Below are 14,947 nucleotides of genomic sequence, written 5' to 3' on the forward strand. Positions count from 1 at the left end.
AGGAGAAGGGGACGACAGGATGAGATGGCTGGATGGCATCACTGACTCGATGGACGTGAGTCTGAGTGAACTCCGGGAGTTGGTGATGGACAGGGAGGCCTGGTGTGCTGTGATTCATGGGGTCGCAAAGAGTCAGACATGACTGATCGACCGGGCTGAACTGAACTGATCTCAAGAAAATAAAAGGTTTTCTTGTTTCAAAATATTGTAATAATTAATGATTATAATAATACTTATGCTGGTTGTATGGAAATGTACAGAGTAAGAAGACTAATATTGTAGAGTTAGTTTCTCAAGATTTTTTTCTCTCCATAATGACTCTAATCATATTACTAACTCATTAGTTATGAATTCAACAAGTTGTCAAATAAAACAAGACACACTGAGAGAGTAGGGATCATTAGAACATGATACCCTAAAATTCTAAATAAAAATCACATTTGATTTGTCACATGGCCCTCTGATTTTCAAATTTTTAACAAATAATTACATGCTTCTTGAATCTAAGATATAATTGGTTGAAAATTAAGTCCTAAATAAAAAATGTGAAAAAAAAAGCATAAGACTGATGAGACATGCTAATTTCATATTAATTAGTAAACAGGATTATTACTTTTAATTACTAATTTTCTGGAAATATTTTTGACAAAACAGTTCAGCATCTGATAGAGCACATGAATCTATTATAACACTTTCCTCTATGCATTGTCATTCCCTAACCCATAAATTCTGTGAAGTAAGTACAAAAACAATATTAAGACATCCATTATCACCATTATGTATCATTAACTTTTAAGATTCATTTTATATGCTATTCATCTCTTTTTAAGGCATAAAAATTACAAGTAAAGCTAAAAGCCCCCTTCGATCAACACCCTGAATCCTAATCTCCTGCCAGAGACAACACTATCAATAATTTAATATGTGTTCTTTTTAATCCATTTAAAATAGTTTTACATACATATTTCAGTAATAAAAACATAGTTCTATTTTTTGTGAATGACTTCACTCCAATTTACATGAATGTTATTTTACAGTATGCTTCAGCTAGATCTTAATTTTTTTCCACTCAACATTATTTTAGATAACAACCCATGTTACACAATACAGACCAAGTTCATTACTTTTAACTGCTGTATACTATTTCTTATTTTAATATCACATTTTATTCATTAGCCCTTCAATATATAGGTTGTTTTATATTCAGATATATATATTTCTTATGCATAGTTGTGAATTTCTTTAGGAAGTCTATCCAGAAGAGAAACTACAGGGTCCTTTTAAAAAATGTTTCCCTGCCTCAAAGTCACAGACAGCATCCTGTTATTTCTTTCCAAGAAGTTCAGAGTTTGGCTGTTCACATTTCAGTGTTCAAATCCTCTGGAATTCTGTTTCTTTATATGTTGTAAGGTTGTATGTAATTTTATTTTCCCCAGTATGGAGATTCAAGTACTCCAACTATTTTTATTGACTAGGCTGTTCCTCCTACTGATTCATTATGTCATGCCTAATACACAACAAGTTCACATATATTCACGGGTTTATTTCTAGGCATTCTATTCTGTAAAACTTTTCTATCTACCTATTAATGTACTAATATTACACACTATTAAATGACCATAACTTTGCTATACATGTAGAATATGGTAGAAGATATGTCCTCTCTGTTCTTTTTCAATATTATCTCAGCAATCCATAGACTTTTATTTCATATGAGGTTTAGAATCATTTTATAAAGATCCTAGAAAATTCCTGTTAGACGTTTGGAACTCTAGCAGGTCTATAGATTAAGTTGGGAAGAACAGACATTTTATAATACTGGGTTTTTCCATCTATATTCTCTCCTTTACTCCAATCTTTTGCCCTTAAATAAAGCTTTATAATTTTTTCATAAGAATCTTGTTCATTTTTTGAGATTATGCCAAGATATTTTAAAGTTAAGTAAAGCTTGGGTTGAATTTATTTTATTTTTTTTGTTTGTTTGTTTGGTTTTTTTTGGGGGGTTGAATTTAAAAGAAAGTCTTATTCATTTAGTACACTCGGCGTTTCTCACCTGTATGACCTCTCTTATGTATAGAAAGGGATGCTCTTTGAGAGAATGCTTTTCCACATTCATTACATTCATAGGGTTTCTCACCAGTGTGAATTCTCATATGTATAATAAGTAATGAGCATTGAGAGAAGGCTTTTCCACATTTATTACATTCATACGGTTTCTCCCCTGTATGACTTCTAACATGAAGAGTAAGGGATGAGATTCGAGAAAAAGCTTTACCGCACTCATTACATTTAAATGGTTTCTCTCCAGTATGAATCTTTTCATGTTCAAGGAGGTTTTGTCTCTGACTGAAAGCTTTTCCACATTGATTACAATGATAGGGTTTCTCTCCAGTATGAATTTTTTCATGTTCCGTGAGATTTGATTTCTGACTAAAGGCTTTTCCACATACTGTACACGCATAGGGTTTTTCACCGGTATGAATTCTCTGGTGTCGGATGAGGTTTGACATCTGAATAAAAGCTTTCCCACATTCATTACATTCATAAGGTTTTTCTCCAGTATGAATTTTCTGATGTGTAATGAGATTTTCTTTCCGGCTGAAGGCTTTTCCACATTCATTACATTCATAGGGTTTCTCAGCTGTATGATTTCTCATGTGTACAGTAAGGGATGAACTTTGAGAGAATGCTTTTCCACATTCACTACATACATAGGGTTTCTCACCTGTATGACTTCTCATATGTATAATAAATACTGAGCATTGAGAGAAGGCTTTTCCACATTTATTACATTTATAGGGTTTCTCCCCTGTGTGACTTCTCATATGTAGATTAACAGATGACATCCGAGAAAAAGCTCTACCACATTCATTACATGCATAAGGTTTCTCACCAGTATGAATTTTCTCGTGTTCGATAAGATTTTGCTTCTGGCTGAAGGCTTTTCCACATTCCTTACATTCATAGGGTTTTTCTCCAGTATGAATTCTCTCATGTTCAATGAGATTTGATTTCTGGCTGAAGGCCTTCCAACAATCCTTACATGCATAAGGTTTCTCTCCAGTATGAATTCTCTGGTGTCTAATAAGGTTTGACATCTGAATGAAAGCTTTTCCACATTCATTACACTTATATGGTTTTTCCCCAGTATGAATTTTTTGATGTGTAATAAGATTTTCTTTCCTACTGAAAGCTTTTCCACATTCCTTACATTCATAGGGTTTCTCTCCAGCATGACTTCTCTCATGTCTGATGAGGTCAAATCTATGATTAAAATCCTGTCCACACTGATTACACTTAAAGGGAGTTATGACATGGGATGAGCAATGGTAAAATGGTTTCCCATACTTATTACATTCATAACTTTTCTTTTTTATAAAGCCTTTCTCATAACTAAATAAGTCTAAACTATGTTCAAAATCCTTATCAAGTGAGTCACATTCGAAGAACTTTTGTCTTGAAGTAACAATGTCTGAGTCCAGAGGAAATACTTTTGCAACATTTTTATATTCAAGGGCATTTTCCTTAATCAGAGTTTTCTTGGAGATGGATGTGACATTCCTCACAAGGGTTTCCTGTTGCTTCTTGATCTGTTCATCAACTTTCCAAACTTCTAAAATGGAGGACCAAAAATTATTACTTTTGAATATTTCTCCTACTGCTCTATTGATAACATTTCAGAAATTTGCTAAAGTGGGGAGACTTCCCTGGCAGTTCAGTGGTTAAGACTCTGTACTTCCACTGCAGGGGGTGTGAGTTCGATCCCTGGTCAGGGAACTAAGATCCTGCATGCCACGCAACACAAACAAATACACAAACACACACACACACACAAAATGGAGGATTTAGGTACTTGAAAGGCAGGGAGAAGAGTGGGGCTGAAAAAAAAAGAGGATGAATTTAAAGTCCGGAGTTACATACTGATTTGAAGGCAGGAACACATCTACATCATGAAGGTACATAAAGGAAAAAGGAGTCCATATGTAATTTAGAACTAGTTTCAATAATGTTCTTGAGGGCTGGAGAAGAGGAATTATGTAAAACACATATGGGGAAAAAAAGTTCATAAGGGAATAAGAAAAAATAAACAAATGGAGGAAAAATCAGAATCCTTTACAGAAGAGTAAAGAAGACATTTCCAAGAAGGGTGATCCATAGGATCAAATACAGAAGAGACTTTCCTGTTTCAACATGATGGAATTAAACATCTCTATCTTCTCTCCTCTCTGCAAACATGAAGAAAAAACAGAAAAAGAAATATGTGTTCAATTATACTAAAAGGCAGCTAAACTGCAATTCCAAAGTATAAGGAAAGTCAGGATAGACAGAAATAGGTAGGAAAGAAACCAATAGACAGTGGCTGTTATTTCTTGTCTCAGACAGAAAGCACGGTGAACAGAGTTCTCCAAAACAGAAGGCACACCCTGTGGACAGAATGAATGAGTCATTTTTTACAACAATGGAATCTGGATGTGTTAAGACTGCCTGGTGGAACATAATCATCTTGTTCTGGCCCTGTCAAAAGGTAGGAAAGACAGAACTAAATAGATGCAAATATCTGCAGAGATGCAAATAGCTATTATTCTCATATAAGCAGCATATTGACATAAGAAGGTAGAAGAGAAACTGAGTGTTAGAGAAAGCATGCAACTGATAATCTCTGATTCAGAAGAAGTGAAGAGCAAACCAACTGTTAACACAAAACTCTGTGTGACAGAGGAAGTCGATACAAGCATCAGAGGCTTCCTACTAGCTCAGAGTATTTTTCTATACAATCTCCAACACTTCTTCGGTAAACAATGGGTCCAGCAGGAAATGTCCTTATTCAAAGATGAGGAATGACAGTTATTCAGATCTATATGACACTACAAGAACCAAAAAATATGAATATAAAAGCTGAAAGGAAAAACTGATATTGACTGATCAATAAGCCTCATAAAGTTCGAAAGCTTTAAAGAAAAACAAACCTATGGGCATCCAGACAAACAAATCAAGTCATGTATGAAGGAAAACAATCAGGCTTCAGATTTCTCCAAGCAACATTCAAATCCAAGAAGCAATAGAGGACTATCTAAAGTCTTCAGGGAACTGTCTACAAAATCCTCTAGAGAAGACAGTGTGGCCTAAGAATTTTATACATAGCCAACGATCAACTAAATATAGAGGTTTTTTTTTTAAAGATATTTTCTTAATTTCAAAATCTCAGGAACTCTACTTCCCACTAAATTATAAGCTCCCTGAAGACACGACTTTGTTTTTTTTTATTGTTTTATGCCTATATCCAGAATAGTATTTTATCTATATTGTTACAACTATTAATGCGGTTTCCTTTGCCTTATACCTTCTACTGGTCATTGAAGTATACATGAAAACAACTGATTTTTACTTGTTAATTTGATACCTTACCATATCACTGAATTCTCTTTAAGTTTGTTGAAGTTGAATCTCTTGTGTTTTAAGGGATATCATCTTATTATCTGTAAATAAAGATGGTTTTATAGGGTCCTTTCCAATTCCATTAGCACTGTTTTTTTTTCTCTTGTCTATTACTTAGGTATAAACTTAGTAAGAAATTTACAAAAGGTATAAAGGAAACCTTGGAAAGCATTTCTGAAGGATACAAAACAGGCAGATACGAACAAAGACAGAGAATGTGATCTTGGATAGAAAACCTTGACGGTATAAAGATGTCAGCTCTCTGAAAGTTCATTTATACTTCTGACACATTCCCAGCAAAAAAAATCCAACAGGTTTTTCTCTGGAAATAGTTAAATTTAAAATTCATACAGTGAAGGGGCTTCCCTGGTGGCTCAGTTGGTAAAGAATCCACCTGCCAATGCAGGAGATATAGGTCGGATCCCTGATCTGAGAAAATCCCACATGCTGTTGAGCAACTAAACCCATGCGTCACAACTATTGAGATTGTGCTCTAGAGTCCAAGAGCCACAGATACTGAAGTCTGAGTGCCCTAGAGCCCGTGCTCTGCAACAAGAGAAGCCACCAACCACAATGAGAAGCCCGTGCACACCAAAGAAGATTAGCAAGCCCCTGTTCACTTAAATTAGAGGAAAGCCCGCATAACAACAAAGACCCAGCACAGACCAAAAAAAAAAAAAAATTTCATAATTCCTTTAATAAACTGTTCCACCTTAAAAAACACCAATAAACAAAAAATAAATTAAAAAAATAAAATTCATATGGTGAAATAAACAAGAATGGTCAGCACGACTCTGAAAAAAAGTGTACTTAACTTGGAAAAGAAAGGGACTGAATGTGAAGGGTAAGACAGAGACTCACTTTTTAATGTTACCTTTTGGATTGTTAATATTTTTTAACCAAGGGTGCATATATTATATTTCAAAAAAATTAAAGGAATGAAAGGTGTGAATAAGCAAGGAGGAGGTAACAAGCTGTAAGTCAGAGACTTTCAAAGCTATATTGGATTGTGAGAGTTGTGAAGTACAACAGAAAGTGTGAGTATTGTTACAAAACAAATCTGAAGCTTTTCAAAATAGAAAGAAGAAAAGAAATGAAAGGGAATTTAATTCAAATATTGAACACACAAAAAAGAAAACCTGTGAATACAAAGGAATGAGAAAGCTTAAGGATCACAGAAAGGGACACTAATCCTGAAAGTAAGGCTGTAAATGAGCTAGGAAGTTTTAGTATTTAAAATCTGAAAAAAGGAAGAGAGCTGCAACATAAGAATAGTATCTAGAAGTGTCACCATAATTCAAGGCATTCATATCTTCTGTCATTCTAGAAGACTTAAGCAAATCTTGGAAAATGTGAAATGGTATCAACCTTCTGAACAACTGCTATGTGGCTTTCCCATTCAGACCTGCCTTTTCACTTATTCACCTGGACAGTGCCTCCCAAGCATTTCTTCTTCTACCACCCATGGCTCCTCTTCCTGCTCCAACTTGAAGATCACATCTGGTTTGGTGACTTGACAACCTATTTTGAGAGACAGCAAAGGACCTGAATGTTAATGCTGGAGACAACCATCCAGATCTTGGGTTGAGTCCTGGGGACTGGAGGGCCTATGAAAGATGATGGAGGAACTTTCACAGTGATACAAAATAATTAGCATTTACTCTAAAGACTAGCACATACAATCATATGAAGAAAGGAAATGCTAGTTAAAGACATATGGGAAGTTGAAGTCTTCACATATTTCAAAGACAGAATTCTGTGTTAAGACTGCAAAGCTACCCTTACCCACTGTGACTAGGTTGCTGTAGTTCTCCAGCATCACATCACGGTACAAGTTCCTCTGAGCAGGTTTCATTTGCTGCCATTCTTCCTGGGTGAGGTCCACAGCCACATCCTTAAATGTCACTGTTTCCTGTTAAAACACAATTTGAAGTCATCAAAGCTAAACACTGTGGTCAAAACATGCAAGAACTCATTTAGCTAGTATCCAGGGATCAGATACCATATATCAAGTTTTCTAATTTCTATATACTTAATTTTGTATTTATACTGTGGGAGAAGATATACCATAATAGAAATACCGTGTAGGAATGTGTTATTACTTAATCAGCAAACTTATTAATTCATCATTTATTTTGCAGGAAGCTGGAAACAGTTGTCGCTGATTTGTATTGGGCTGTGACAGAGATGACACAGATACGATTCACAGGCTCAGAAGCTGTCCAAGCAGTTGTGTGATCTAATAAGAAAGAGGACATGGGAATAGTAGGGAAGTAATAAAGACAGAAGGTAAATGGGTAAATAAATGGTGGTACACCCAGATAAAGGAATATTACTCAGTGCTAAAAGAAATGTGCTATCAAGCCATGAAAAGACATGGAGGAATCTTAAATGCATGTAACTAAGTGAAAGAAGCTGAGCTGAAAAGGCTATCTACGGTATGATTCCACTACAACATTCTGGAAAAGGCAAAACTATAGAAACAGTAAAAAGATTAGTGGATACCAGACGTTGCAGGAGAGGAAAGAAATGAGTAGACAGAGCACAGAGGATTTTTAGGTCAGTGAAAATATTCTGTATGATACTATAATGATGGATACATGTATATATGTGTGTGTGTATGTTAGTTGCTCAATCATTTCCGACCCTTGGTGACCCATAAACTGTAGCCCACCAGGCTCCTCTGTCAAGCGAATTTTCCAGACTAGAATACTGGAGTGGGTTGCCATTCTCTATTCCAGGAGATCCTCCGGATCGGGGGTAAAACCCTGGTCTCCTGCATTGCAGGCAGATGTGTATATATATATATACACACACACACACACACACACACACAATATATATACACACACACACCATTCTTTACCAACGAGCTATCAGGCAAGCACCCATATATATACACACACATATATATACATGTACATACATTTGTCCAAATTCATTGATTGTACAACACAAAGAGTGAGTCTGAATGTAAACTATTGGACATTGGGTGAACATGATGTCAATATAGGACCATCAATTGTAACAACTGTACCACTCTGATGGGGGATGTTGATAATGGGGGAGGCTATGCACCTGTGGAGGCAAGAGGTATATGGAGAACCTCTGTACCTTCCTCTCAACTTTGCTGTGAACTTGAAACTGCTCTTTAAAAGCAAAGAATATATATATATATATATATATAAAGAGTTACAAACCATTACTAAGTGGGCTTTATCCCAGGAATGCTGATTTAACAATACTGATTTAACATCTGAAAATAAACTAATGTAATACACAATGTGGACAGAATAAAGAACAAATTCATATGATCATCTCAACAGCTGCAAAAAAAGCACTTGACAAAACCCAATACTTTTTCATGAGAAAAATGCTTACACCTGTTAAAAACAAGACAACAGGCCCAAAATGGAGTCACTTATGCTAAGTTTCACGTCACCAAACTGAGACTTAATTAGTTTCAGCCTCTCTAGAACTGGACTATTAAACCAGCCAAGCAGAAATCACCTGATGATCATTAGTGAAGTAATCTGTCTGATAGACCCTATCATCCCCTAAGGGAAAGTAATCGGGCCAGAATCAGTCTGCTTTTTGCTACTGTAACTTCCTTGCCCCTCTCCCTCTGCATGTAAAATTAACTTGGTATAGCTCCTCGAAGTTCCTGTATATCTGCTAGATTGGAAGTTCTCTGACTCATGAATCAAGGAATAAAGCCAGTAAAGATCTTCAAAATGTACTCAAGTTGAATTTGTATTTTAACACACCCTTTGACTTGGTCCATGTACTCCAGTGATCGGGCAAGTGAAGAGCTTGCCCCAGGAAGCTGCTCACCCGTTCACCTGAGTGAACACAATCTGGAGGAGCTGGGAGCCCATCCCACAGCCTGTGTCAAGACCAGGTGATCTGCAGCCCAAAGCAGAGCCCAAAGTCCACAAAGTCAACCTGTATAAGAATAAAGACCTGTTGTTCTACTCAGAAAAGAAGCAGAAAAGCTGAAAAGAAACCTGATTTAACACATAGTTGATTTAAAATTTTTCAAAGAACTAAGCTCTCAAAACGAAACTGGATTTAGATATTTTTACTGGTCAACAGGCTGTAGAATCTGACATCATGAGTTCAAATCCTGGCCTCAAAATTTACTAACTGTGTGGGAATTCCCTGGAAGTCCAGTGGTTAGGACTTGGTTCTTTCACTGCCTTGGCCCAGGTTCAATCCCTGATCAGGGAACTAAGATTCCCATAAGCCTCTCGGCATAGCCAAAAAATTTTTTTTTCTTTTTTTCTTTTTCTTTTTTTAACGAATTGTGTAAAGTCAACAAATAGCCAAATTTGAACCTCATCTGTAAAGTGGCATTTTCCTCAAAGAGTTGTTATGAGGACTAAATGAGACCAAAAAAATGTTAAAAATGCAGAACTGAGCCTGGCACCCAGTAACCATTTAATAAATGTTCCAGGAATAAATAACCCTTATTGGGCTTCCTTGGCGGCACAGACAGTACAGAATGCACCTGTAATGCAGGAGATCTGGGTTCGATCCCTGGGCCAGGAAGATCCCCTGGAGAAGGAATGGCTACCCACTCTAGTACTCTTGCCTAGAGAATTCCAAGGATAGAGGAGTGTGGCCCATAAGGTCACAAAGAGTCGGACATGACTGAGTGACTAACACTTTCACTTTTCATGGAATATGAACCATTAAAAAAATAGGGAACAACAAAAACCGTATTTTTCACTACCTCTAATAAATTACCATTAGAACATCTTTCCCACTAACTAGTGTATGAGCATAAATTTCATATCCAAAGGCTTGACAGAAACTGTAAAACAAGTAAAAAAAGTAAATATGGGTTAATTTCTAACTGTATACAATGATGAATCAGTGCTTTATAACAGTCTATTTTCCTAAGATATTGATGCTCTTTACATGTATATATGCCAAGAGTTCCATTTTTGGAGCAAGGAACAAAGGGGATTGTCAAAAAACATAAATTTAATTTGTGTCATTAAATTTTTGTTCATTTTCCTATCAGACAGAACCAACAAAAAGATGAGAATCACCCTAGCCCTGACAGGAAGCCTTAACATTTCCAGAGGTCCTGCTGGTAATCACAGCAGTCTCCTTCTCCTTCATTTTTAAGATACTTAATATGATAAATCTTTTTTAGAAATAAAGTTTACAGTGAAGCTAAGCTAAGTCACTTCAGTCGTGTCCGACTCTGTGCGACCCCATAGATGGCAGCCCACCAGGCTCCCCCGTCCCTGGGATTCTCCAGGCAAGAACACTGGAGTGGGTTGCCATTTCCTTCTCCAGTGCATGAAAGTGAAAAGTGAAAGTGAAGTCACTCAGTCGTGTCCAACTCTTAGCGACCCCATGGACTGCAGCCCACCAGGCTCCTCCGCCCATGGGACTTTCCAGGCAAGAGTACTGGAGTGGGGTGCCATTGCCTTCTCCGTTACAGTGAAGGCATAAAGGTAATTACGTATCAATTCTATGGTGTATATGCTGACTGGCAACTTTTTGTAAAAGGATATTTTTTCCTTAAAGTTATACAAATATTAAATAAATGTTATTCTTTCTAAAACTTGGAGCATAACACAGTATTTTTTCATGTTTTTTTCTTGGATATTATATACATTTTTATTTTCCAAATGTCTTCTACACTCAGCTTGAACAGAACTGCCTTATTTTAAAAGGTGTATTTAGAATATCTGAGATTTCAATAAATCTGAAGATTGAAGAGAATTCATACTGAATTAATAATGACAATTTTATTTTTTAAAAGTATATATTAAAAATTTACTCAAATTCTCTTCTAGGTCTCAGTAATGTTTTAAAGGTTTCTTTCTCCCATATACATCTTTTTTTCCTTTAGGATTTTGTTTCTACTCTTAACATCTTTCTTCCATTTTGCTTTATTCATTTTTAAAATTTATATATTATTTGGCTGCCCCACAGGGTTTTCAGGATCTTAGTTCCCCAACCAGGGTTTGAATTCTGACCATGGCAGTGAAAGTGCTGAGTCTTAACCACAGGGAATTCCCAGCTTCCATTTTATTTCTGATCTGGTTGTGGTTTGTATTAATATAGAGAAATGCTATTAATTTTTGCATATTAATTTTGTGTCCATACTGTTTTGATTTCTCTTGTTTCATCTTCAGGTGCACACACACATAAATGTATCACCTAGAAATAATAATTTTGTATGCACCTTCCCAACTTTTATCTTTTTTCTCTTTTCTATATGTATATAGTGGTGGTGGTGGTATAGTCACTAAGTCATGTCCAACTCTTGCAACCCCACAGACTGTAGCCTGCCAGGACCCTCTGTCCATGGGATTCTCCAGGTGAGAATACTGGAGTAGGTTGCCATTTCCTTCTCCAGAGGATCTTCCCAACCCAGGAATCAAACCCCAGATCTGCATTGCAGGCAGATTCTTTACTGACCAAACTATGAGGGAAGCCCTATATGTATATAGAATTTTAGTAAATAAATGTGGTAGCATGAGCAATCTGGTCACATTCCTGACTTTAGTAGGAATATGTCTCATTTTCCACAGTAAATATGATTCTGGCTTTTAGCTTATTATGTATGTAGAATGATTTTTTAAAATATCATGTTAAGGAAGTATCCTTTTACTTCTATTTTATAAATATATCCTCCTAAAAGTCTCACATTCTGATTTAAGAAAAATTAGCAGTTCTATGGAGCTGATTATATTCTTTCTTGAATAGGATAAATTATATTAGTGGATTTTCTTAAAATGAAATATCTCTGCGATAGAAAAAAAAAGTTTCAATTATTCTCTGATTACAGATAGTCCCTAACGTACAACAGTTTGACTTATAAATTTTCAACTTTACAATGGAGAGAAAGTGAAGAAAATGTAGATACCTCAAATTTTTAATCTTTTCTCATGTTAGCTATATGTAGTAGAATATTTTCTGGTGATGCTGGGCAGTGGCAACAAGCCATAGCTCCCAGTCAGCTGATGATCACAAAGGTAAACAACCAATAAACTCTTACAACTATTCTGTACCCACTCAGCCATTCTGTTTTTCATTTTCACTACAGTATTCAATAAATCACATGTGATATTCAACACTTTACTATGAAACAGGCTTTGTGTTAGATGATTTTCCACAACTATAAGCCAATGTAAGTGTTCTGAGCATACTCAAGGTAGGCTAAACTAAGCTACGATGTTTGGTAGGTTAGGTGTGCAGGCTAAGTCCCTTAATGTCTGACTCTTTGCGACCCTATGGACTGTAGCCCACCGGCTCCTCTGTTCTTGGGATTCTCCAGGCAAGACTACTGGAGTGGAATTTGGAACTATAGCCAAATTCTTCCCTGGAGGAGGGAATCTGGCTATAATTTGCTTCAAAATATTGTTCATTTTTTCCACAAAGGATTGGGGTCTCCTGCTTGAAGGGAATCTTTCATCCCCAAGCTTTCCGCTACTTGTTGAGTAATTTTAGAAGTAAAGGCAGGTTCAGTATCACTTTGTATAAATTGAGATAATCCGAAATGTGGGATTATCTCCTAAATCAAGTTTTTTGTTACCTCCGAGACCTGTTCTGTCTGTGTGGGAAAAGTTTCTATTCATCCAGGGAATGTGTCTTCCATTACTAATAAATATTTGCAGCTTCTGGACTTGGGCATCTTATTAAAATTAATTTGCCAATTCTCCTCCATGTTGCTTCCTCAGTGTTGAATGGGCCTAACTAGTGGAGGAGGGGGTGATGCTGTTCTAGGATTATTTTGTAAACATGTGTCACAGGATTTGGTAACCTGAGCCACCACCATTTTTATTCCTTTGCTTACAAACAAACTTTGCAATAAATTCCAAAGGGCTTTCCAAAAAGCCTTGTATCCATAGTGGGTGGTTTCACATAAAGTCTTGATTACTTTCCATTGCTGAACTTGTGGAAACATAAGGTTAGATGTATTAAATATTATTAAATATATTTTCAATTTATAATATTTTCAAATTATGATGGTTGTTAAGTCAGGAAGGTCTGTAGTCTATAATTCTTTGCAATTCCAATTAAAATCCCAACGGGTTTTTTTCCTTAGATAGGAAATAAACTGATTTTAAAATTCAAAGAGAAGCACACAGGTCCCAAAGTACCTGAGAAATTTCTTAAAAACTAGAACACTGTGCAGATCCCTATCAATCAAACAGGGTTACTATAAAGTAATTAAAACAATGTAAACACATATACACACACAGAGTATAGTACTGGTATAGATGTAGACAAATAGATTAAAGAAACAGAATAAAGAGCATAGAAATGGGCTTCCCTGGTGGCTCAGTGGTAAAGAATCCACCTGCCAACGGAGGGGACATGCGTTTGATCCTTGGTCCAGGGAAGATCCTACATGCTAGGGAGCAACTAAGTCTATGCACAACTACTGAGCCCACATACCACAACAACTGAAGCCTGCATGCTCCAGAGCCTGAGCTCAGCAACAAGAGAAGCCACTGCAATGAGAAGCCCTGGTACCGCAACAAAGAATAGCCCCCGCTTGCCACAACTAAGAAGCCCAAGCACAGTAATGAAGGCCCAGCACAGCCATAAATAAATAAATAAACCTTTAAAAACTAAATAGCCTAGAAATGATTAAGCATGTATATGGTAAAAGTGGCATCACAAAGAAAGTATTTATTTAACAAACAGTATTGGAACAACTGGTCTCCTACATGCAAAAATAATTTTACTGATATAATTAGCAGCCAATTCCTACCTTGGACCAATTACAAAATTAAATTCCAGGTGGATCAAAGACTAAATATGAAAAACAAAGGTTTGAAAAGAAACTATCTCTATATTGTAATATTAAGAAAGATATCTTAGAAAAGACAACATTGGCAACTCATGAAAGAAGATCTCATTAATGTTGCACAGGTCATTTCAAAGAGGGCTTATGAGACCAAAACCGGGAGCTCTTAATGCTGTGACCAAAGATTGAAGTTCTCCATAGAATATTACAGTCACTCACAAGTGCTATGTTTTCCTGAGGAGATAAGATTTAACCACTCATATACAGGACTGGTGATATACGAAAGTAAAAATAAATGTCCCCCACGTTTAACAACAATAAAAATTAATGTTGCATATTAATTTTGATTGAATTCTTATTGTATGCCATACCTGTCATAGGCTAGATATAACTATTCAAATTTAAAGTTTATATACAACAAAAGATACATGATAATATGTAACTGACAAATTAGAAGACAAATGAGAAACTAGAAGATACCTGCATAAATCCTAATGCTGAAGCATGCATTCTTAAAATTCCTTAATTTCAAGTGGAAAAAGGACTAACAACATAAAGTGGACAAACAATATTAACAGTCAATTGGCAAAATTTACATTTCTTCACTTAGGAGTGGATTTCCATTTACACAGTATCATAAGAGTGTGGTCCTAGAGTCAGGCTGAGTGGGTTTAAATCCTCTTTATTATATACTTCATGCATGAAGTTATGAAAGTTTCTTAATCTCTG

General features: G+C 36.0%; 1 protein-coding gene and 1 non-coding gene across 13 annotated transcripts in view; one reads left to right on the plus strand and one right to left on the minus strand.

Moving 5' to 3' along the window:
* Positions 1-582: 582 nt before the first annotated feature.
* The window catches only part of ZNF568 (zinc finger protein 568), a 106,717-nt gene continuing 92,352 nt past the window's right edge, over positions 583-14,947 (minus strand). For all 12 annotated transcript variants that reach the window (XM_055553268.1, XM_055553266.1, XM_055553272.1 and 9 more), the window contains 3 exons: positions 7,222-7,348; positions 6,862-6,957; positions 583-3,613 (listed from right to left, as the gene is read on the minus strand). In XM_055553268.1, the coding sequence (XP_055409243.1) occupies positions 2,031-3,613; positions 6,862-6,957; positions 7,222-7,348 (1,806 nt within the window). In that variant the 3' untranslated portion in view covers positions 583-2,030. The remainder of the gene's footprint in view (positions 3,614-6,861; positions 6,958-7,221; positions 7,349-14,947) is intronic.
* Positions 14,342-14,468, plus strand: LOC129632615 (small nucleolar RNA SNORA25). Its single transcript, XR_008704605.1, has one exon. It is a non-coding gene; the product is annotated as a small nucleolar RNA SNORA25 (small nucleolar RNA).

Source organism: Bubalus kerabau, chromosome 17 (assembly GCF_029407905.1).
Source record: "Bubalus kerabau isolate K-KA32 ecotype Philippines breed swamp buffalo chromosome 17, PCC_UOA_SB_1v2, whole genome shotgun sequence".
Taxonomy (NCBI): domain Eukaryota; kingdom Metazoa; phylum Chordata; class Mammalia; order Artiodactyla; family Bovidae; genus Bubalus; species Bubalus kerabau.